Source organism: Bos indicus x Bos taurus, chromosome 13 (genome assembly GCF_003369695.1).
Source record: "Bos indicus x Bos taurus breed Angus x Brahman F1 hybrid chromosome 13, Bos_hybrid_MaternalHap_v2.0, whole genome shotgun sequence".
In the NCBI taxonomy this organism is placed as follows: domain Eukaryota; kingdom Metazoa; phylum Chordata; class Mammalia; order Artiodactyla; family Bovidae; genus Bos; species Bos indicus x Bos taurus.
The window spans coordinates 26,524,555-26,547,985 of record NC_040088.1 but is presented as its reverse complement, the minus strand read 5'-3'; the positions used below and the strand labels follow the sequence as shown (position 1 = coordinate 26,547,985).

Below are 23,431 nucleotides of genomic sequence, written 5' to 3'. Positions count from 1 at the left end.
ACTGAGCCTCCAGCCATCTCAAGTTGCCCCTGAGCAGGTTGCCCACAGTGGGCCCATCCAGCCATCTAGCCAGCCCCAGGCCTCATTCACTCAGACACTGTGCCTGGTCCCACAGATGCTTACCACAGCCTCCAGTGAGCAGTTGGCGATGGGCTTTCAGCCTAGTGGGGACAGTCCACTGAGAACAAGAAGACCTAAATCCCAGGCAGTAATGAACATCGTGAACAAGCTGGGATGAGAGCTCAGTAGTGTGGGCAAGGCAGCTACTTAATCTCATCAGATGAACAAAGAGGGCCCTCTGAGGAGGCAACATCAGATCAAGACCCGGGCAAGCAGGGAGTCGAAGGACACAGCGGTCTGGGGCTCAGGAGGCAGACAGGTCAGGGCAGAACCCACTGGACACATACTTAGACACACACACATGTGCACAGAAGTTGTCAGCAGAGACTGAGACAGTGGCTCAGGGAGGACTAGACTCAGTGGGTCCCTGGATCTGGTCCCCTGACCCGTACCATCAGCATGACCTGGTCATTCGTTAGAAATGCACTTCACTGGCATCCACCACAGGCTGAACCAGAAACAAAGGGGGTGGGGTGAACAGGTGACTTCCAGGTGACTCTAATCCACACCAGGGTTTGAGAATGAAATAGCTACATCAGCAGTCCTCCAGGGAGATTTTGCCCCCAGGGGACACCTGGCAAGTCTGAAGACATTTTCGATGGTCACAACCAGGGGCTGGGCTGCTACTGTTTTTCTCGAGGGCAGAGGCCAGGGATGCTGCTAAACATCTGACAATGCACAGGACACCCCATAGCAGAGAAGGACCCCGTTACCAATGTCAGTGGTGCTGAGAAACCCACTTGAGATCGAAAGGTCCCCTATCTGGTTGCACAGAAAAAGACAAGTTGCAAGTCCCCACGGAAACATTCTAAACAGCTGACCCTGGTAACTCTTCATTTAGTCTCTGGAAACCAGAAAGAGAGCTGAGAGTGGAGGGAAAAGACAGCAAGGGATGGCCCTGCAGGGACCGCTGTGTTTTGGGATGGGAGAGGAATAGAGGGATGAGCAGGGAGCCGAGAGAAGGCAATGCAGCGAAAACCCAGGGAGGAGAGAGTGGTGGGGAGAGGGGACCAGAAGAGCAGCAAAGGGACGAAATGAGGAGGTGGCACGTGACTAGATGGGTAGGAGGTCCGCACAGGGCCAAAGCCACAGTCTGAGAGCTGATAGAATTCCTTGAGACTAGGAACTCAGAGGAGGAAAGGCAATGGGGATGCCAAGTTGCCTTTTTAAAATTTTAAGTTGTGGGAAAAATCCTGACCATACTTGTGGGCACAGAGTGAGGATTTGCAGACAGGAACCCTGGAAAGCTGCCTACAGAATCATGAGTGGAGCAACGATATGGAAAGAGCATGAGGGTCGGTCCTCAAGGAAAGGCCTTCACCCTTGCCAGGAAGTCCACAGCCATAGGTGCAGTCACAGAGAGATTTAACACAGTAATAAGGCCACAAAAAGATGCTCACACTTGCCATCAATCACAGAGCTACAAACTAACACAACGAGATGCCCCTTGTCACCCTTCACGAGACAGAAAACCAGATGGACCACTCCAGGCATCGGGAAGGCTTTGGAGAAAGGATGAGCTCAGATTCTGAAGAAGCATCATGGGTCCGTTTTCCAGGGGGAAGCGATATCAGAAAAATTTTAAATGTGAGCCTCTTGTGACCTAGACACACCCTATAGGAAATTCACATGGGAGCACAAGGAGGCTTTGCCTGTATGACTACTGCTGTATTGCTTGTAATGGGTAAAAAATGGAAACACATATAGCTCAACTGAGAAAAACATATTCTTCAGGATACTATGCGGTTATTAAGAAAAGGAGATGGAGATATACTTGCCACGTGGTGAGACCACCTCCAAGATCCAGTGTTGAGTAGAAACCCAAACTGGAAAACCTTCCATGTGGTGTGAAACCACTTGTGTTCTCTTAAATGCCTTTCCCCAAGAACCTGTAGATATAAACACGCAGGAAAAGGTGGAGATGCTCCACAGAGCTCATCACAGAGATAACATCCGGAGAGGGAGGGAGAGAGATGTCACTGCTTACTTTCCTGTGATGTTCTGAGTTTCTGTGATCAGTTTGTGAGAATACTGATGCCCTAAAAATGCACTTTGGAGGGGAAAAGGGCAAATGCCATCGCGAGCTGTTTTATAAAAACAAAGAAACTGTTGTTTCCAAAGATGGAGGCAGGTGACTGCACACCAGGTCATTCCACAGCTGGCTCACCAGCCTCACTTCAGAGCAGCAGATGGGCGAATGGGAGAGGTTCTTCAGGAAAGAGGACTGAAGGGCTGGACTCTACAGTCTAGTGAAGAAATGCCTCAGGTGGGTGTGACACCACCACCAGCTTCTCTGGAAGCCAAGGTACCATGCATCGGGAGATGATCCCATCACGACTAACAGAGCAGGCCATTTCGAACCATTTGAAAACGAATTTTTAAATGGGTTTGCCCATAGAGAAGCATGAACTGCCTCAGAAAGAAGTGAGTTCCCCATCAAAAGAGGTATGCAAGCACCCGCCGAGCCAACTAAGCAAAGCAGTTGTAGAAAATGCTCCCCTAATCCACCCTTCCCACTTTAAGCTCCCAGGCTGCTTCCGACCTGAAGATTCTGAATCTCTTTCCACCGAAACTCCTGTGTCTAACCCAGTTCTTAAATACTTCATTCATTTTTCCTTTTCAGTAAGGTTCTACCACTCGCAGCATTCTATACATACAGACTTTTAACCCCAGGTCTCTGCTCTTTGGGTCCCCTTTTGTGCATGTGAACCTGAGACTAACTTGGGCTTTCATCCTCCCACGCCGTCACTGCATCACCGACATCCAAGCCCTTTCCCCTCTCCCCCAAGTGGACCGGCACGAGTCACCTGCCAAGCCCCGTGTTCCCACCCACGGAGACATCAACTCACAGACAGCCGAAAAGCTAAATCCTGCATAATTCCCATTTCAAGTTTGCGTCCTCTCACTGCCAGGGAGACAAAAGGAGCTGAGAAGGATTCTCTCCTGACGAGCCACTCAACTTCCATAATTGGAACAATCATGGATGTGCATCTCCGACACAGAGAAAACCAATCCATCATGGAGTGCTGAAGGCTTAATCCCTGATTTCTAATAAAAGGATTAATTAAAGCCTTAAGGGTCTGCTTAGAGCTGCCTCTGCCTGAAACTCCAAGGAAATTAACTTGCCCTCCCAGATACCAAAAACAAAAAGCCAGGGATTTCCTCAGGCTGGTACCTTAGTTTGACCAAATGACACACTGTCAACAGTCTTAACAAAGAAATCTTACAAGCCTTGTATGGGTTTATTGTTTAAAATTTCAGATTGGGCCCTGGCGCCCACAGAGCTGCCTCTAACGGGTCTTTCTTTGCAGTTAAATAGTGAAGCTGCTCTGTGTTCCAGCAAAGTGAAGGAATCTCCCCACAAAGCTGGATCACCCCAGCCCCAAGGGCCCTGTGGAGCTGCACGCCCACCAGTTAAGGTGATCAAGTCCCCATCTGGGTCTGGTGCCTTCAGAGAGAAAGAGTCATCAGAGGAAGGTAAGAGCAACTTATTGTCAAAACAGAACGTGTGAAGGGACCCTGCTTCCCTAGGATACGAATGGAGTCCTGTGGCTCCATACCAAAACACCAGCTTTGATTCTTTTTTTGAACCCTACATTTCAGAAGCTCAGACTTCTCCCTGTGAAGTGAAAATTGCCTTCTGGTGGAGAAAGGTTTTAATGATCACTTTGCTTCCTGCGTCTCCATGGTGACAGGCGCACAGCCCACCCCACCTCCCCCCCACCCTCCGCTTTATTAGGCCTTTCTTCCTCTCTGGAAAGTAATCAATCAAGCCTTATGGACGCCTTTGTGACCGGATTTATCACCTAAACAATCGACGTTGCTGTGGGGGTGGGGGAGTGAACGAAGTCCATATAATTTAATGAAATCGGGCTCCGTCCTGGCGCACGCACGCCCTTCATCTCCCCGTGGCAGCTCCGCCAACACACCTGTCCCGGGAGGCGGGTGGGCGCGCCCAGGTGCGCCAGGCCCCGCCGACTTGGGAGCCCCGCGGAAGCCCCTCTGCGCGGCGGCCGCACCGAGCGCTCCCTGCCCGCGAGGGGACGCCCCAGCCAGGCCGCCGGGGCGACCGGAGCTGCGGTCCGGGGGAGGGAGGCAGAGCTCGGAGCCGGCACTGGTGGAGGCGGCTACGGTTCTGCCTCTGGTCCCCCAGGTGGTCAGCACCCAAAGGAAGGCAGCCCCTCGGAGAGGACAGCAGAACCCACCCATCCTCAAGGAGGGCGGATGCGGAGCGCCGGTCTCTACCAGGAAAACCGGCTCCTCCTCGGACAAAGGGCTCTCAGACGCCTTACGGGGAGCCTGAGCGCCCGAGTCCTGCCGCGGCTCCCCAAACGCAGACCCGACGCGGAGCAGCGCCGGGAACGTGAGCCCAGCGCCCCCTGCCCTGGCCTTCCCCGCCTGCCCGGCCGCCCCCGCCCGCCCATTACCTGGGTTCTCCCCGGCGTCCGCGGAGGAGGTGGCCGAGGAGTCGGTGAGGACGCTGGGGTCACTCTGAGAGCGGCCCCGCGACACGAGGCAGCTGCTCTCGTCCTCGGACGCAGCCATGGGCCCGGCGGCGCTGGGGCAAGTTGGAGGGAGCCGCGTGCAATCAGAGCATCCAGGCGGCCAAGGTCACTGGCCAGGGGGCTGGAGGGGGCGTTTTTTAAAAAAGGAAAATCAAAAAGGACAGGGAAAGGGAAGGAGCAGGAGGACGAGGCCAGGGCTGGCTTCAGGGCGGTGAGACAATAGCCTGGCGGCGGCAGCCAGGCGCATCCCGGCGCGCGCGGCCTCGCTCCGTTATTTATTCGTGTTTATTCCCATTCTTCAGTCTATATTCCAGGAAAAAAAAAGTTGAACCAGGAAATAAAAACTTTTTCTTGTCAGTGTTTATTGCGTGCTTGGGGCAGGGGGTGATGTCCAGGAATTTCTGGGGGCGCTCCCTCCCCCCACCCCACCCCCCACCCCCCGGGGAAAGAAAGGAAAAAAGAAGAATCTTTGCTCTGGCAATAGCTTTAATCTGAAAGCTGTTCTTGGAGCATCTGTTGGAAAACATTAGGATTCTCCCATCATGCCGCGCGAGAGGAGCCTGACGTCACGAGAGAGGGGAGTGAGAGCCAGCGCCGTGATGGGGAGGGGTCTCAAATACCTGAACTGCACGCCGCCAGCCCTGAGGGAAGTGGGGGCTTACTCCTGAGTTCTGGATCGCCCAACACCACCCCAGCCAGGCTCTAGAAACAAGGAGTCCACATACTGCTTCCTCCCCCTCCCCCAGCTGGAGAGGGTGCCTCCCTCGGTGGAGGCAGGGCCTGATCTCCCCAGCAGCTTCCCAGAGGTTCCCGGCCCGGGTTTGCACTCTTGGGGATTTAGACCGGGGTCTTGCTGCCCAGGAGCCCCCTGGAATGAGGGGGCGGGGCGTTCCCAACCTGTATCCCCGCCCACCGCATCCTCGTCCTCTCTGCCCACCCTTTCTTGCCCCACCCCTCCTTGCCCCGAGGAGAGAGGCAGGAGGGGTGCCTGGCTCCTCCAGGGAGGCTTCCCCCAGATTCCTTGATGGAGTTGAGGAGGCCAGGGGAGGGAGGTGACACCCGCTAGGGCTGCCACTTACAGAGGTGTCCCCCGAGGTGTTAACGAGCAATTCTCACCCTGCTAGATAGGGGGGGGGGGGGGAGGGCGGGTGCCAGGGGGCGGGGAAACACAGGCAACTCCCACATCAGCTAAGGCAGCGCAAGGAAAAAGAGGCCAGCCTTGTAAAGTGCACAGAGAGGGACATGGTGGGGAGTGGTGTCAACAGCCTGGGTTAGGAAGGGGGCCAGACGCCTAGAGCGCAGGCCCCCAGGGACACGGGGGCGGGGGGGGGGGGGGGGGGGGCGTGCATCAAGCTCCAATGGGCGGGATCCCATCTCAGCCCCTCAAACCACCCAGGGAGCAGGTGCAGCTCTCAGCCCCACTGCGATGACATAACCAACTGGGGCTCAAAGCAGGAGCATGCCAGGGGTCCCGCAGCTGGGCAGGGCCCAGGGACTTTCCTGGGCTGCTCGTTCATGCCCAGCCCTGGAGCAGGGCTGGGGTGCAGGAGGGGCACCTGGCAGCGTTGGGAGAAGGACCAAGGACAGAACTGAGACACAGGAGATGACGGTCCTCACTGCATACGGGGCTTTGGGCTCTTAGGAGCAGGGGCCTCAGAGAAACCAAACCTTCCTTCCTTCCAAAAACCCCCACAGCCCACTGTGTAGGTGGTGGGCTTGCCAGACACTGGGGATCCAACAGAAACAAGTGAGAAACCCTCGCAGTGGGTCTTCCAGGCGGCAGGAGGACAGAGCCGACAATGGTGGCCAATAAATCAACAGGGGACCCCAAAACATTTCACTGGAGTTGTCAACACGTTGTTGTTGTTTTCAGTCACTTAGTTGTCTCCGACTCTTTGCGACCCCATGGACATAGCACGCCAGGCTTCCCTGTCCTTCACCATCTCCCAGAGCTTGTGCAAACTCATGTCCATTGAGTTGGTGACGCTATCCAACCACCTCATTCTCTGTTGCCCCCTTCTCCTCCTGCCCTCAGTCTCTCCCAGCATCAGGGTCTTTTCCAATGAGTCAGCTCTTTGCATCAGGTGGCCAAAGTGTTGGAGCTTCAGCATCAACACATACCATGAGGCAAAGAGGAACTTGGTAGGACATTTTACTAAACACTTTTTATCCACATAAAAATGTGCTGGATGGGGAATACCTGGCTCCGGGCTGAGCCCTTTTCTGGGGTGGAGGTAGGAGGGGGTATCATTTCTTCCTCACAAGCCTCGGAGGTGTGAGCTACCTTAGAGGTGAGTGTACCTGCCCAGGTCATAAGCCAGGACAGGCAGGGCCGATGCCCCTGGTCTGGGGTCTCTCCAAGTGTGTCCTCAGGCAGCCCCAAGAGCCTTGCTGAGTCCTGGCCCAAACACAGGCAGGTCTCAGGACGCCCTCAACCTCATCATCAGTGCATCCCACATCTACATGACAAGGCCTGCAGCGGGCTAGCCAGCAGCAGATGCAGAGATGGACCAGCGGGGTTGAGGCGGGCAGGGGAGTGGGGGAGACAGCAGCCCAGGGTCATGGGCAAAAGGAGGCGAGAAGGGAGGTGGACTCACGGGCTTCCAGCTGTGTCCCCCCACCCCCACCCTCATGCTTTGGGGCTTTCCCTACTCAGAACCTGTATTGCTACTGACAATATTTTTCTTTTAATCAATCGGTTTGTTCGAGGGTTGGAAAGACCCCCTGGAGAAGGAAAGGGCAACCCACTGCGGTATTCTTGCCTGGAGAATCCCATGGACAGAGGAGCTTGGTGGGCTACGGTCCACAGGGTCACAGAGTCAGACACGACTGAAGTGACTCAGCACAGCACAGCATGGCTCAGCACTTAAATGCATTTTAAAGGAAAGCATCACTCCAGCGTCAGAAATGTAGCCTCCCTGTCACACCTGCGGAGGATGAAGGACACAAGGATTATCTATAGTTGCCAATATTCCCCCAATGCCTTGTCCAAGTATATGCTACCCAAAACCATTTCTAGTTCCTTTGGGTGGTCTACACAGCTGTGCCTGCTCCCCTTAAGTGCATGGTGAGACTTAAAGGCACAGAAAAAGATAAGACTTAGCATTTGCTCCAGGAGCTCACATGGAGATTGGCAGGGAGTGGGGGGAGGTGTGGCGCGCGGGCAGAAGACAGAGGGAACAACCAAAGTGTAGTTGTCAAACACATATGTCAGTACCCTATTGATTTGTTTGAGCCAGGTAGGGAAAGAGATAGCCACTGTATTTTTCTCTAGCTTTGAAATGTTCCATAATAAAAACAGTTTCAGGTTTAAAACGAATTAGTGACCTGACCTCTACTGATCAGGAGAAATAAAAGTCCAATGAACTGCCAGAAGGAGAAACTTGGACCTTTCAAGTCATCCACGCTGAGACTGGGGCCAGCAGGAAGTCTGCAAAGATGTGGCCCCCGAAGTGTGCACAAGGCTGCTGTCTGCAAGTTCCAGCCTGCAGGATCCCCAATAAATTGTGAAAGTCACCAACTGTCTGTCCTCAAGATTTCTGCAGGGGCCCAGGGAACAGGTGTTTGTTGACTGAACCAATGAGTAGGCACACAGTGGGGTCAAGACATAGCTGCTCCAGGAAAAGGGGCTCAGCATCTTCAGAACCCCAGTAGCTCCAGGCTTTCAGGGACAGAAGTGGTCACTTCCTGACCCTCCTTCCCCCATCCTGATGTTTCTCCTGAGGCTCCAGGGAACTGTCCTTCCCCATCACAGGAACAGAATTAAACCAGCAAATTCAAATGCTTAAAAATAACTATTCTAGCCAAGCTCATAGGGAACCAATGAAAGAGGGTCCAGAGGTCATACCCCAGGATGGGGATTCAAGACCAGAGGAAAGGGGAGAGTGAAGACAAAGCAGGTCCCCCAGAACCTGCCGTGAGGAGGGGAGCCCTGCCCTCTGCTGTTTACAGGAGGAACTGCACCCAACTGTGGCCCTTGGGAACTTCCCTGACCAGAGGGCTGACCTAGCCTTGATTGAACTTGGCTTCTTTTGCCCTTTGCCCTTGGTGGGGTCTCCAGCACTGGCCTTGCCCATTAGGCTACCCAGGGTGGTGATTCATGTAGTGCCAGCTGAGGCTGTTTTCTAAACACACTCTTCTAAAACAAAATCCTTCATGTCAGCAACCATGGTCCCCACCCTGAAAGGCACAGCAGCCAGAGCTGGCCTGAGAAACGTGCTTAGCCTGCCTCGCAGTGTCTTCTGTGCTCAGGTTGCTACAGAAGCCCTTCCAGGCCAGAGTTTGAGATCCAGGCAGGAGAAGGGTTTTGATCACTTTCTGTGTCTCCCCTCTAGGTGAGGGTGGGGGAAGAGCATTGCTCAGAGGGTGAGGGCATTCGACAGGACACCCAGCTCTCAGGACACAAAAGTCCTCTGATGCAAGACACTGACCTACTAACACCTTAAGTGCCTTGAGCACCTTCAGGTGACCAGGGAGGACCACATAGGATGGAAGTGATGGAGGCAGAAGAATGGGGAACAAGACGCCTGACCAGGAGAGGGACGGGGTGCCCGCTGCAGGAAAGACAGAAAACAGCCCCAGGCAGGCTCATCTGTGTCATGGACCCTCCCGTCCTGTCCTGGTTCATCCTGTTTTCCTTCCTTGCTGGAGGATGTTTACAGCTAATGGAGGGAAGCACCAAACATTTGATGCTTTTGAATTGTGGTGTTGGAGAAGACTCTTGAGAGTCCCTTAGAGTACAATGAGATCAAACCAGTCAATCCTGAAGGAAAGCAGTCCTGAATATTCATTGGAAGGACAGATGATGAAGCTGAAGCGCTGATACTTTGGCTACCTGATGGGAAGTGCTGACTCATTAGGAAAGACCCTGATTCTGAGAAAGGCTGAAGGCAGGAGAAGAAGGGGACGATAGAGGACGAGATGGTTGGATGGCTTCACCAACTCAATGGACAGGAGTTTGAGCAAGCTCTGGGAGATGGTGAAGGACAGGGAAGCCTGGCATCCATGGGGTCGCAAAGAGCCGGACACGACTGAACGACTGAACAGCAGCAACAAACGCAGGGAGAGGGGCTGGTGCAGGGCCCCTGGGAAACGTGCTGATGGAGAGTCACACAGAGAAAAGGCAGTTGTCGCCATGAGCCTGGCAGACGCTGATGGCACTGTCCCTGCTCCCTGCCTGAGTGTCCTGTGTGGCCCTGGGGCCCCAGCAGCCCCCTGTGAGCCTGGGGGACACATGAGGATGGGATGCCCCAAACTGTGCAGAAAGGGATTATGAAGGACATGGATGCTTAGAATGCTGACCACAAGTAAAAGGGAAAAGGACAGCGCTCGTCGGAAGTCACGCTCACCGCCTCGACCATCCGGCCACTTGACTCTTTTAAAAGGAGATAAGTCACGCTTAAATAAAGGTCACTGTCACCCAAACACTGGCTCTTTCCTCCAATTCAGCGTGTACACTGTAATGTTTGCTGGATTTATATTCTAAAGGGACTGGTTTCCTTTCCCATGGAGACCCCAGAGCCGGGCTCACTGCCTCACCACACACAGATTTATGCCTCCAACACCCCATCGCAGCAGGAATGGGAGACAGAGTACTTCATCGTAGAATAGTTCAAACACGGCATGGCGCCCAGTCCATAAATTACAGAAAATCCATAGCATAAGGCTTATCGGTAGTACTTTAAAAATACATCTTAAGTTCTGCAGCTGGAGTGATAATTCCAAGAACCCACTTGTACAAACCTATAAATAATGATGGCTTGTCTGTGTTTTCACAGAAGCCGTGATCTCTTTCAGGGCCCATAATTCACTAAATTCGTATGTGGGTTAAAGCTGGTGGGTCCCCTGGGGTTTCGTGGGGGAAGGGGAAGTTATTTAGGCAATTAGATACTGGCATCCTCACCAAGCCCCATTCTGGAACATTAGCAAGAGCTCCTATGACTTCCATGGCACACGGGGAGACAGCATTCATAAATGTGCTTAGCAGAGGCTTCATCAGTTCAGCGAGTTGGGGTGCAATGAAGATTACTCCTGGTATGTCACATTGTAGTTTTGGGGGATTGCTCACCCTCCTACTTCATTTTTTTGAAGGGTCACCTGGGAGACCCAGGATTTTAGGAGAATGGGCTCTGGGGGTCTATCAGCAGGAGAGAGTGGAGGGGCCGAAATCTCAAGTGAAGTGGGTTCTGTCTCCCACCAGAACCTGAAACACACAGCAAAGACCCAAGGGGGTGGGGCCGCTGGCACTGCATTCAAAAAGGCATGATTCACTCATGCACAGCACATACCAGGCACTGTAGGGGGCAGGGAAGAGGGGGGAAGGTCCCTCCCCACAACAGCACATGCAAAGGCCCCGGGGTGGAAGTACTGGGCAGTCAGAAGGGCTGAGAAGGGGCTGGGTGGTTGAAGCGCTGAGGGCAGGGTGGCATGCAGGGAGGGTGGGGGACAGGCCCAGGACCCAAGTGGTCTCATGACCCATGGTGCAAAGCACAGATTTTATCCTGGGACGATAAACCCAGAAAGGTCCCCAGCCAGGAAAGAAAGAATGAATTTCCCTTCTCTGGGGAGGTTATGGGAGGCAAAGAGGGGCCGGGAGATGAGGGGGTGGGCTAGGGGCTGCTGCACTGGACTAGGAGAGACACAGGCAGCCTGGAATGCAGAGTGGTGGACGGAGCCCACGTGCATTGTAACTGTGTATGTTCCAGCCACTCTTGATGCAAAGGTACCCAATAGCTGAACTGTAATAAAGAAAATTCCTACACAGGATTACTGTTACAATTTAGACAGTTACCAGCTGATTCCTGTGCTCTGTAATTTGGGCAAGGGGGTTGTTCCTTGAAGTTGGATGTGACTGCCCCCTCTCCCAACACAAATTCATGGAGCTGGTATAACCTGGCCCACCACAGTGGTTTCACCCTGTCCTTACCTAGTGCTCACTGTGGGCTGGACCCTGGGCTAATCAACTTACCCAAGAGTGTAGACGGGAATACCCTCAGATTCCAGCCCCAAGTTACTCATGCAAACACGACTCTAGGCACTACAGGGAAGGCTTTTGTGAACAAAAACTGGGTTATCATCAGCTGCCTGATTGATACCATCAGTCTCCTGATGATGGGAGATTATCCCAGATGATCGGACCTGGCCGTGTAATCACAGGACCCTCAAGGCAGAGGGAAGACAGAAGGGGAGGAGTGGGCAGAGGAGAGACGAGGCATTGGAAGATGCAACCCACCAATGCTGGCCTTGAGGGAGCCACAAGGGAACACAGTGGCCTCTGGAAATGATCCCCCAACAGCCTGCAGGGAAACAGGGACCCAGGTCCTGCAACTCATGAGCTGGATTTGGCTCCCCTCTCAGAACTCCAGGAAGGACCACAGACCTGGCCACACCTCAGCTCCAGCCCATGGGACTCAGAGCAGGGCACCGGCTGAGTCCACCTCCAGCCCAGGGGAGGATACATGACGATAAACAGGCGTCCCTTTGCCTGCAAAGTCTGTGGTCCTCCGTTTCGGCAGTCACACATCCTCCCATCCATTCTCCTGAGTGTCTGAGGCCTCCAGTCCCGGTGTCATCCTCTAGCCACAAGGAGGGTGAGGTTCAGAGGGGAAGGTCGTGCAGCTCTCCAAGGGTCCTTCTCCCACTGCTGCACAGCCCTGGGTGACCCCACACAGACCATTTGCAAAGAGGGATGTGCGCACATCCAAGGTCAACCCAAGACTCAAATGAAGGGTATGACCCATGCCGGGGGACTGGGGAGAGAACCGCCCTGGCATCCCACCTACGGGGCACAGACATCCACCTGAGGGGCAGGGCTCGCTCCTCCCACCAGCCACCTTATTTCCAAATCAGGCATCTCCCAGGTGCAGCCAAAGTTGGGGCACCCAGAAAGGACTCCCCCAAGAGGCACCAAGAACTAGCCTTGTCTTCCACGATAAAAGGCAGAGAACATAAATCCTGAGGCAGGAGAGCAAAGGCTAAGAATCCAGAGGCTGCCAAAGCTGACCACCCAGGTTCAGGGGCAGCTCCAGCAGCTGTGCGACCTTGGGCTACTTACTCCATCTCTCTGAGCCTTGGTTTTCCTCATCTGTCAAGTGGGCACACGCCTCCCATGGAGACATGCAGACAAAGGGGAAGAGCTAAGGACAGGTCAAGCCCTGGCTGCTGGATCATCTCCATTCCCACAAAGGAGATTTCAACCTGGCCTCTCCCACCATGGTAACTCCCATACGCAGACCCAATGCAAATGACTGTTACCAAATATTTGTCACTTTCACCGTAATTCTCCAAGTTAGAAATCATTCTGTTCCATAAATGAAAGAATACCTCCTCTTAATTTTTATTATCCCAATGTTTAATCAAGAGGTAAAATATTGAAGCTAATTTACCATGAGTTTTTACTGTGGCTTATAGGGAAAAGGGGGCTTCCCTGGTGGTTCAGATGGTAAAGAATCTGCCTACGATGCAGGAGACCTGGGTTTGATCCCTGGATTGGAAGATCCCCTGGAGAAGAGAAAGGCAACCCATTCCAATATTCTTGCCTGGAGAATTCCATGGACAGAGGGCCTGGCGGGCTACAGTGCATGGGGTCACAAAAAGTCAGACACTCACTTTTTCATAGGAAAAACACCAGACAGAAAAGCAATTAAAGCAAAAATAGAAATTTGCAACAAGCCTCACCCATGCCAACATCCTCATTATCTGAGTGCGTAAGAATTAAAAGAAATGTGGCCACAGATGAAAGATAACATTCTCTTCACACAGATGTTCGGGACACTCTTAAGTGGAAAGAGAGGCAGTCCTTCACTCGTACCAGAAACCTCATGGCGGGCAGGGTCTACTTCTGGTCCTTGCCCTGCGGGGCAGCGGCAGTGACCCCACCATCCCAACGCACACAATGCAGGCAGCAGGGCGCCTGCCTGGCTTCCAGGAGACCTGCTGGTGACAGAATGGGACACAGATGGACAGGGAAGCAGGTGAGGCAGACGCTTTGATAGGAGCTTCTAAATTAGGAGTAAGTGTAATAAATTAGGAGGGTGGGAAGGAGGTGACTGCCAAGGGTGCCTGTCTGTACCTATACAAAGTACAAGGGGTCAGTATTGGAGGAGAGGGCCCAGGCGGGCCTCCACTCACCTGTTTTAAGTTTGCTACAGCAAGGGTGTGTTAATAATTGGAAACAGCCTAGAAATACGATGTGCTTTCAGAAGAACAGGGTAGACTCAAATAGAGATGCTGCGAGCTGCTTCCTATAACTCTGGAGGGAAATCAATGCCAAACTGGGGGGTTTTTCTGCAAAAATGGGTCTCCTCTGGGGAGAAACCAGAGGCTCCACGTAAGATCAGATGCTGCCCAAAGGAAGAAGCTTCTAGAGCCCGAGGGCAGCTCTCTCCAGAGGCTGAGAAAAGGCAGGATTTCCCAGGCCCCACCTGCTGTCCAGGCACTCAAGAAGCCCACCTGCTATGTGTGTGGCAGGACATGGGCATGCCCAGAGCAGTGAGCAGATTGCTGCAGGACCAGTCCACACTGGCCGCGGAGGACGGAGTACTAACAAGGGAGTGGACAGAGGGCTGTGGTATGGGGTCTCCGGGGCTGCAGGCCCCTCTGGTCACCACAGCCCCAGCAAACACCCAAGCCCAGCTGGGAGGAGTTGTGTGCAAAGGGTATACACTGCTGCTACTGCTCCTCCTTAAAATAAATTGCAACTGTATTCAGTAGAAATCCCAAAGGCAGCAGGTTGCCTTAATGAAGCCCAAACAGAGGAGGGGTCTGGGGACCCAGTGCCCTGGGCTTATTAAGTCTTGAGATGCATGTCTGTGCAGGTACACAGGGAGGGGCTCCTTCCGGGGTCGGGTGGCAGGGCAAGTTCAGCCTTCAACAGCAGCTGAGCAGCAAGAAGGGGCACCTAGGATTCTCCAAACACCTGACCCTGTGGGCTGGTGTTTCTGGGTAAAAGTGAAAGCGTTAGTTGCTCAGTCATATCTGACTTTTTGCAACCCCATGGACTGTAGCCTGCCAGGCTCTTCTGGCCATGGAATTCTCCAGGCAAGAATACTGAAGTGGGTTGTCACTTCCTTCTCCAGGGGATTTCCCCAATCCAAGGATTGAACCCAGGTCTCCTACACTGAAGGCAGATTCTTTATGATCTGAGCCACCAGGGAGGTTCTCTGGGTAAAAGGGGTTTCTTAAATGCAAAATGAAGTATTGATCAATAAAACCATATAAGTTATCGAATCAGAAAGCAAATTCTTGCCCCAAACCTGCTTCAGTTTAAGGTTCAGGAGACATAGGCTGCCTTGGGGTCACATGTCCACTCCCCTCCCGCAGGCCACCTTTCCTTCTCTGCTAACACATGGCTGGAGCTTTCCATCAGAACCAATGACTCCCTGAGTTAAACATTTTGACTTCTGGAATTCCTATTAAAAATCTGTATTCAGGAGAAATAAATCAAGAATTTGGGATTAATAGATACACACTACTATATATAAAATATACGAACAGCAAGGACAACAAGAACAGCAAGGCAACAGATAGTTGCCTGTATAGCACAGGAAACTATAGTTAATATCTTGTAATATTGGAAAATGGAAAAGTATCTGAAATACATCCATCTATTTACATGTGTAACCGAGTCACTTTGCTGTATACCTGAAACAAACACAACATTGTCAGTCAACTATACTTCAATGTAAAAAAAATCTGTATTCTACCTCATACTATTCACAGAAGTATAGCAGATTAGAAACAAATGTAAAGAAAAAAGCTATACACTCATCAAAAGGAAACGGGTGGAGGTGTTCATGAGTCAGTTATCCTGGTTTGCCCAGGACTCAGCGGTTCTCAGGACATGGGAGTTTCAGCGCGAAAACCAGGACCACCCTGAGCATCCTGGGACAAGACATTCACTCTAAATTTGAGGCAGAAAGAGACTTCTTGAAGAAGACACAAAAGGCAAAGACGTAAAGAAAAAGCTTAATGAACTTGACTACGTCAAAGCTGAAAACATGGAGGTGAAATGTACAGCTTGGTGGTGACAGAAGTATATTATAGGTTTGAAAGTTGCTAAGAAAGCAGATTGTAAACATTCTCATGACACATACACACACACACACAAATTATAACTATTTATCATAATGAACACTAACCAGACTCATTGTGGTGGTCATTTTGCAATATATACAGTGAATCATTATATCATTTACCTAAAATGTACATGTTATATGTCAATTATACCTTTAAAGAGCAAACTAAAACTTCTACTCAACCAAAGACACAATAAACAGAATTAAAAGCCAAGCCACAGGGAGAGCAAATATCTCTGCAAGCAAGCAGATTAGAACCCAGAATACACACAGAGCTCTCAAGACACCAATCACAAAAAAGAAACCAACAACCCCACAGAAAAGAAGCAACTCACGAAAAGTGAATCCACATGGCCAATTAACATAAGAAAAACCTTCTCCAGAAATTGAGAGAATACAAATGAAACCAAGAAAATCCCCCTCTTCTGCTGTGGGACTGACAATATTTAAGAAATTGAACGAGAGAACTTTTCAGACACTGCAGATGGGAGTGATACAGCCACTCTGGGGAAAAATGTTGCTAAACCAAGAGAAATTTACAGGCTCAGAAATTCCACACCTTAGAACAAGCCCTCAAGACAAACTCGTGTATAAGTGCACGAAAAGGATGCTCAGAGACACAGCCTGTAACAAGAGGGACTGAGGACGCCCTCCATGGGCAGCAGCCACAGAAAGGTTGCAAATGGTGGAATATTCTAAATCAAATAGGAAGACTCTACGAACCCAGATAAACCTCCCAGACATGCTGCTGAATGAAAACAGTAAGTTTCAGAACAAGACGGCTGTATTCAGACACCATCTCTTTAAAACATGTACAGGAAACCATTCTGTACAGCTTCTATCAAGATCCCCCACACACACATGAAGACAGTCTGGTGGGAAAAGATTCACGGTAACAGGGGTTCTCTCCCAGGAAGGAGAGGAAGGAGTCACTTTCACTTCCCACTTGGAGAAAGTTTGCGACCCCATGGACTATAACCCATCAGGCTCCTCTCTCCATGGAATTCTCCAGGCAAGAATATTAGAGTGAGTTGCCATTTCCTCCTCCAGCGGATCTTCCCAATCCAGGGATCAAACTCGGGCCTCCTGCACTGCAGGCAGGTTCTTTACCACTGCACCAACTGGGAAGCCCATTCATGAAATACTAGAGTAATTATATATAATTTTTTTCTCCAAAGAAACCTGTTGCCCGCCTAGAACACCTCAGGCGTTCATCTGACAAGTATTTACCAGCTACAGACAGACCCATTCTAAAACCTGAGGATCACTCATTTCCCTTCAACCAAAAATGGAGCCATAGACCAATTAATCTGGCCAAGCTCATCCGCCGTCCTTAAGGGGGTGAGGACCACTTTGCCTGGATGCAGAATACGTGGCAGGAGAATGCCCCGGGGAAGGGGACAGGAGGAGAGGGAAGAGCTTGGCCAGACCCTCACAGGGTCTTCCACTGCTGCCTGGAGGTGGCAAACCCTGCCTTCGCCTCCCAGTGCACACCTGTCACAAGAGAGACGACTGAGGCTGGAGGATGATCCAGATGCTGGGAGGAGGGGGGACTCTCAGGTCAGGTGCACACAGGTGTGGGCTTCACATATTGCTGGGGGTGGGGCACTGGAAACATGCTGGGGTTTGCAACACCCAGCACCGACTCTCCTCCCGCTGTCATCCCGTTAGGGGAAACACTGACTGGAACCTGGCCAGGCAAGAGAATAACCACTTGCATGAGTTATCCTAACAATAGGAGGTCCTGGAAAAGAACGTGGAACCAACAAGCTACCATCAACCATAAGAATTTGGGAAAGCAGAGAGAATTTGCCAGTCTGTACATCCTACCAACCTCCCAGAATCCTCCTTGCTGGAATCCACCTTGGCTGACCAATGTGTTCACCACCAGGACGGACCCTGAGTCAGAGTGACTGGCCAGAGACAACCCGGGAACTAACCCCATCGCCATAAAACCTGAGACTGTGAGCCACATGGTGGAGCCGTGCTCCTGGGTTCCCTTATCCTGCTGCTCTCTGCTCAGGCACCCCTTCCCAATAAAGTCTCTTGCTTTATCAACACATGTGCCTCCTCGGACAATTCATTTCCGAGTTTTAGATAAGAGCCCGCTCTCGGGCCCTGGAAAGGGTGCCCCTTCCTGATTTTCTTGGGGCTGGGGGAAGAGGGGTCTCAGGTCTGGCTACTGAAGGGACGCAGGCTCCATCCTTGCCTGGGACTCGCCCGTGCACCCCCACCCCCATTCCCAAGGGCAAGTGGTGTGACCCAGCCTGAGCCCCAGACAGGCAAGAGGACACTAGTTGAAGCTATGAGGTCACCCTTTGAATCTCCAGCTTCCTGAATTGCTTGTCACTTGTTAGCAGGAAGGCCTCCACGGTACAGGGGGTCATCCTGACAATTTCAAAAGAGTTTAGCAGCTCAGTCTCCTAACTCTGAGCCCTTGTGTGAGCCTGGGAGATGGGGCATTGCATTTCCAACTGCCTCCTGCAGCCCCTAAAGCCACAGCCTGTAATGAACACCAGCTGGGACATGCCATGCTCTCATCAATCACTCCTTTCCCTTCAAAAAAAAAAAAAAACTAATTTGGTACAGAAATATCCTAGTATGAGTCAGGGCTTCCAAATCAACTTTGAAGTCCAGAAGAATATTTGTTCCTAAATTCACGCTGGCCACAGAAATAGTCCAAGAGCCCATCAGGGTTGGGAGTAAGGACTTGCCCCAAGCAAGCTCTGGGAAGCAGCTGCAGAGACTGAAAGGGTAGAACTACAGGTGGCAGCCCGACAAATTCTCCCAGTTCCAGAGGTGAGAGAACCCCCCGTCAAGGTCCAGCCATCAGAATGCCCAGAGTGGTGGGCACACAGCCTAGCTGTACCCTGGTCTCTGGAACCTTGCTCTGAAACTTGGCAGTTGGACCAACAGAGAAAGGCAACAGTGAAACCCAAAGCCTCAGCCCCACACCAGGGACTCTCAGATGGGAGGCTGCAGGCTGCCTGCCCACCCCAGCTCCAGACTCAGATAGGCAGAGGCCTACTTGGCACATCCTTGAAGACGTCAACAAGCCTGTCCAAGTGGACGTGGCCTCCTCTCCCCAAACCCCTCACCCCCTGACCAGTCTCCCCACTCCTCCAACCAAGCCTACCACAGCTTCATAGATGGAACCCCAACCCACCAGGCTTAAGACACAAAACCTATGGCAATCCTGGATTTCAGACCCCCAAGGCTTCAGCAGGCCCTATGGGCTCCAGCCCCTGTGCTGCCCACTTCCACCACCACTGTCCTCCCTTCAACTGCAGGTGGCCCCTCCCCACCAGGAGCCTGGTGCCACAGGACACCACCGGCTGGTCATACCATTTCTGAGGCTAAAGTGCACTGATGGCCTTAGATTGCACACGTGGAACCCCCACCACTCATCAACAGGTCCAGGGCCTACCAGCCGTCTGGCCAGGCATGGGTCCTCATCTCCCCTCGCCTGGGGTCTCCAGCCTCATGAGCTTCTTCTGGCCCCCAACTCCACCAAGCCAACTCCATGCAGGGCCACTGCCTTTCCTCCTGCTGAAAATGCTCTCACCCACTCTCCTCACATGGCTCCTGCTTCTCCCCATTCAGGTCTGCACCCAAACATCCCTCTTTAAGACCCTCCCTTGCCACCCCCCACCCGCCACCCCGGTCTTCTTCTAACATTTCTCTGTAGACAGATTGGGCTCCCCTCACCAGAATTAAAGCTCCCTGAGGGCAGGGAGCTGACCCCCTGCTCTGCCGCATCCCCAGCATATAGGTCAGCGCCTGAGCCATTTTCAGGGATTAATACAAACATCTGCCGGCCGTCTCTCAGTTGGCTTTCTCCTTGGCGAAAGTGGGTTAGCAGCGGCTGAGCCCAGCATCCTTCAAGGCCCGGGCAGAAGCCATAGAACTATTTTAAAAATGCCAAAAAACTGAAATGAGCATGTGGGGCAGGAATTGCATCATGTCCACAGGCAGGTCATACACTTGTGACAGCTCTGAATAAGCTGCCAAGCTGAAGGTCAGGATGTGAAAGGTCTGCTCTCAAAATCTGACCCCAAAATGCTTCGCTACAAACTCAGTGCCAAAGTATTGCACGGGTTGCGGGGGCGCTGCTTTCAGGGGAGGAAGCTGACACTGGTGCAGTGTGCCGACACTCCCCTTGTGCAGCCACGGGGCTGAGGGCGCTTTCGACCCCACTAGAGGGTGAGTGCGCCCCCTCTCGTTCACCACCTTACCCCCGGGCTCTGCGCAAGGTCTCCCGTTAGCAGGTGCTTGATACTAATGCTGGGTGGAGTCAACAGAAGGGCCGTCCAACCCCTAGATGGGGCTCCACTCACCACACGGAGGTGCCCCCGAGCTTCTGTGTGGGCCTCTCATCTTCAGGGCACCGCAGAGGGTCTGGCACGTAACAGGCTCTCAAATGACGCCTGCTGGTCTCAACAACCCCAGAATCCCATCCTTCCCGACCCTGTAACTCCAGGTATCTCAGAGTTCCCCAACCTCCGCACGGTTGCCCTGGTCCTGGGCATTCTTTTTCTTTCTTTTCCGGGGAGGGGGGTGTTGGGGAGAGGGGAGCTTCCCGAAAGTCACAGGATATTTGGCAGCATCCCAGGCTTCTCTCCCACAAGATGCTTCCGGGGACATCCCCCTGTTGAGAACCACCGGTGTTTCTAATCCAGAGTTCCCAGACCGGCCTGAAATGACCTGGGGCACGGCTTAAAAATACAGATTCCAGGAGATTCTAAGGGGCAGGCCTAGGATTGGATTCCCCAGAGAATTCGAACACTGGACTAACTCTCTTTGGGCTGCCCCAGTGTTCAGCCTAGTCACTAGCTCCTCTCCGGAGATCCTGTCCCTTTAACTTGGCTGGACCGGCTCCAGGAGCAGGTGTCTATCCGCAGGGGCCCTGGCAGCGCCTGCCTGCACAAGTGGAGGGAGGCCCGCGATCCTCCCTGGGGGGACAATGAACACATGTGGAACTCTCACCAGGTGGCAAGCGCTACTTACGTGATCCCAGCTACTGCCCCAAGACTTAAGTGTTGGATCGCACCCCATCTCACAGACGCAGAAACTGAGGCACAGTGAAGTCCAGTGCCGTGAGCACCGGGTCACGCAGCCACAGAAGCCTTCTCATCCCGGGACCGCCGACCCCAGCAGGGCTTTGGACCACTGCGCCCACTGCCTGCCCTTGTTGTTTGGGAACGGAGTCGCCCGCCTTGGCTGCCGGGACAGCCCGAGCCAGGAGGCGCCACCTCTGTGCTGGGGGCGCAGCGGATATCCGAGACACCCCGCAGCGGTCAAGGGCAGGACGCAGGCTCCCGGCCCACCGGCCCCCAGCCCCACGCCCGCCCCTCGCGCCGCGCGCTTACCTTGCGCCGGGCCTCGAGCGGTGGCGGCGGCGTCCCGGGCCCCGAAGGCGCGCAGCAGCGAGCGCACTGGCGCCGGCCAGCGGGCGCGCCCCCCGCCCCGCCCACGCATCCCACCGGAGGGCAGCTCCGGGAGGCGTCCACGGGGCAGCCCAGCGCCGCGCAGAGCCCGGGGCTGCGGGAGGGCCGGGGGCGGGGCGGGGGCGGGGCGAAGCCGGGGCTGCAGGAGGGCCGGGGGCGGGGCCGGGGGCGGGGCCGCCACTCGAGGCCAGCCTCTCCACCTCGCGGGGGCGCCGCCGTGACCTTGATCTAGGGACCCCTCGCGCTCCGCAGCCCAGGATGCTGGACCTCAGTGTCAGGACGCTCTGGACACGTTAAAAAGACAGCCGGGCCGGAGGTGGACCGCCCGCTTAAATTACCTTGTAAAGAAATTGCCCAGTTGAGCTGCTGTGCGACGCTGGCCGCCGAGTCGCTTGACTTCTCTGAGTCCCAGTGTTCACGGGCTTGGGGAAGGTGAAAGATGAGAGTGAGCCTAGCTCTACACGGGGCCTGACCCTCCGGATGTGGGCGGCACCTTGGCCGCCTTTGGTGTAACTGCTGTGAAATGCAGAATGAGCTTCTCATTAAAAAGGTAATAACAACATACTATTTAGCTTGATGAGAACTAAGTGCCCAGGCCCCCCTCCCAAGACCCTCTTAGCTCTCCTCCCATCACAACCCTTTCTCCACTCTCAAGCACCTGGGAGCCTTCAGTCCCGAAAAGCTAAGGATGTCCAGCTCACTTTGAGGTGGAGGTTGCCTGTGAGGTAGAGTCTCTGGCCTGAAATGGGCTCAGGGACCCCGTCAGCACCAAAGCCATCAGACTGACTCACTCAGTGTAACAGGCATAGGTCCTGAGAGCCCCAAAGGTGGTCACCTCCACCCCATCCCCATCACTGAGAGCTTTCCACGTGCAGCTCTGCTCAGGGCCTCAGAGGTCCTCCTATTCAGGCCCAGCAGCAAACATGAGCAGGTCCATTTAACAGATGCAGAAGGGTAGGCAGCAAAAAGGAAAGCCTGGTCCACAGCCATGGGGATGTTGAATGCAGTTGCGGGCACCGGGATGGAGCCAGCAGTCCCACCCATCTGCATCCTCCCTGGGACACACACAACTGGCTGCTTCCAGCATCTCCCCCACTGGAAGGCAACTCACTCTCATCTTCAGAACTTTGTGAGAATAATAAGTTACCAGCTAACAGTATGTGGCACCGTGATGTGTAGTCATACATTCATTTGCTCTTTATGACAAACCCTTGAGCAGGTTGCAGTTACTATCCCCACTTCTGTTGTTGTTCAGTTGCTAAGTTGTGTCCGACTCTTTGTGACCCCGTGGACTACAGCATGCCAGGCTTCCCTGTCCTTCACTATCTCCCAGAGTTTGCTTAAACTTATGTCCATTGAGTCAGTGATGCCATCCAACCATCTCAACTTCTGTCATCCCCTTCTCCTCCTGCCTTCAATCTTTCCCAGCATCTGGGTCTTTTCCAATGAGTTGTCTCTTCGAATCAGGTAGCCAAAATATTGGAGCTTCAGTTTCAGCATCAGTCCTTCCACTGAATATTCAGGGTTGATTTTCTTCAGGATCTACTGGTTTGATCTCCTTGCTGTCCATGGGACTCTCAAGAGTCTTCTCCAGCACCACAGTTTGGAAACATCAATTCCCCACTTTACAGATGAGAAAATACAAGTTCCAGGAGAGCTGAGACCTTGTCACATCTATTGCTTCATCTACTAGCTCTTATAAGAGAGCACAATAATCACCCCCTATTTTTAGAGGAGGAAACTGAGTCTTAGAGAAATGAGGGAACTTTCCCTAGGAAGTTAGGGTGAGAAAGCATCCGGATTCAATTCCCAGTTGACATCTCAGTGCCCTTGCTCTCCGCCATGCCCACTTGGGCATGCCCTGATGAACTCCTACTCATTCTATAAGGCTCAGTCTTAGCACTGCCTCTGCTCTTCAGCATCCCTGTTTCTCCTCCCTATGCACTTGGTTCTCCTGTGTCCATGCCCCCAGCATAGAGTGCACCTTTTGTTGGGCACTTGGTGGCTCAATGGTAAAGAGTCTGCCTGCAGTGTGGGAGACCCGGGTTTGAGCCCTGTGTCAGAAAGATCCCCTGGAGAAGGAAATAGCAACCCACTTCAGTATTCTTGCCTGCAGAATCCCATGGACGGAGAATCCTAGCAGGCTATAGGCCATAGGGTCACAAAAAGTCAACATGACTGAGCAACTTCACTTTCACTTTCACTTTCTGTTGGGCATTGTGCCATCAGATACCCACATACCTGCCCCATCCCCACTGGGCTGGTCTTCTAGGAGACAGGTGTT

General features: G+C 53.1%; 1 protein-coding gene across 2 annotated transcripts in view; it reads right to left on the bottom strand.

The window, feature by feature from the left end:
- Positions 1 to 21,122, bottom strand: part of PHACTR3 (phosphatase and actin regulator 3) — a 205,178-nt gene extending 184,056 nt beyond the window's left edge. Inside the window, exon 1 of one of the 2 annotated variants that reach the window (XM_027559049.1) lies at positions 21,070 to 21,122. Coding sequence is in view for 1 of the 2 variants with exons in the window: in XM_027559048.1 (XP_027414849.1) it covers positions 4,548 to 4,665 (118 nt within the window). In the remaining variant the exon portion in view is untranslated. Of the gene's footprint in view, positions 1 to 4,547; positions 5,092 to 21,069 lie in introns of those variants that run through there. The other variant, XM_027559048.1, reaches the window with a different exon arrangement.
- Positions 21,123 to 23,431: the final 2,309 nt, after the last annotated feature.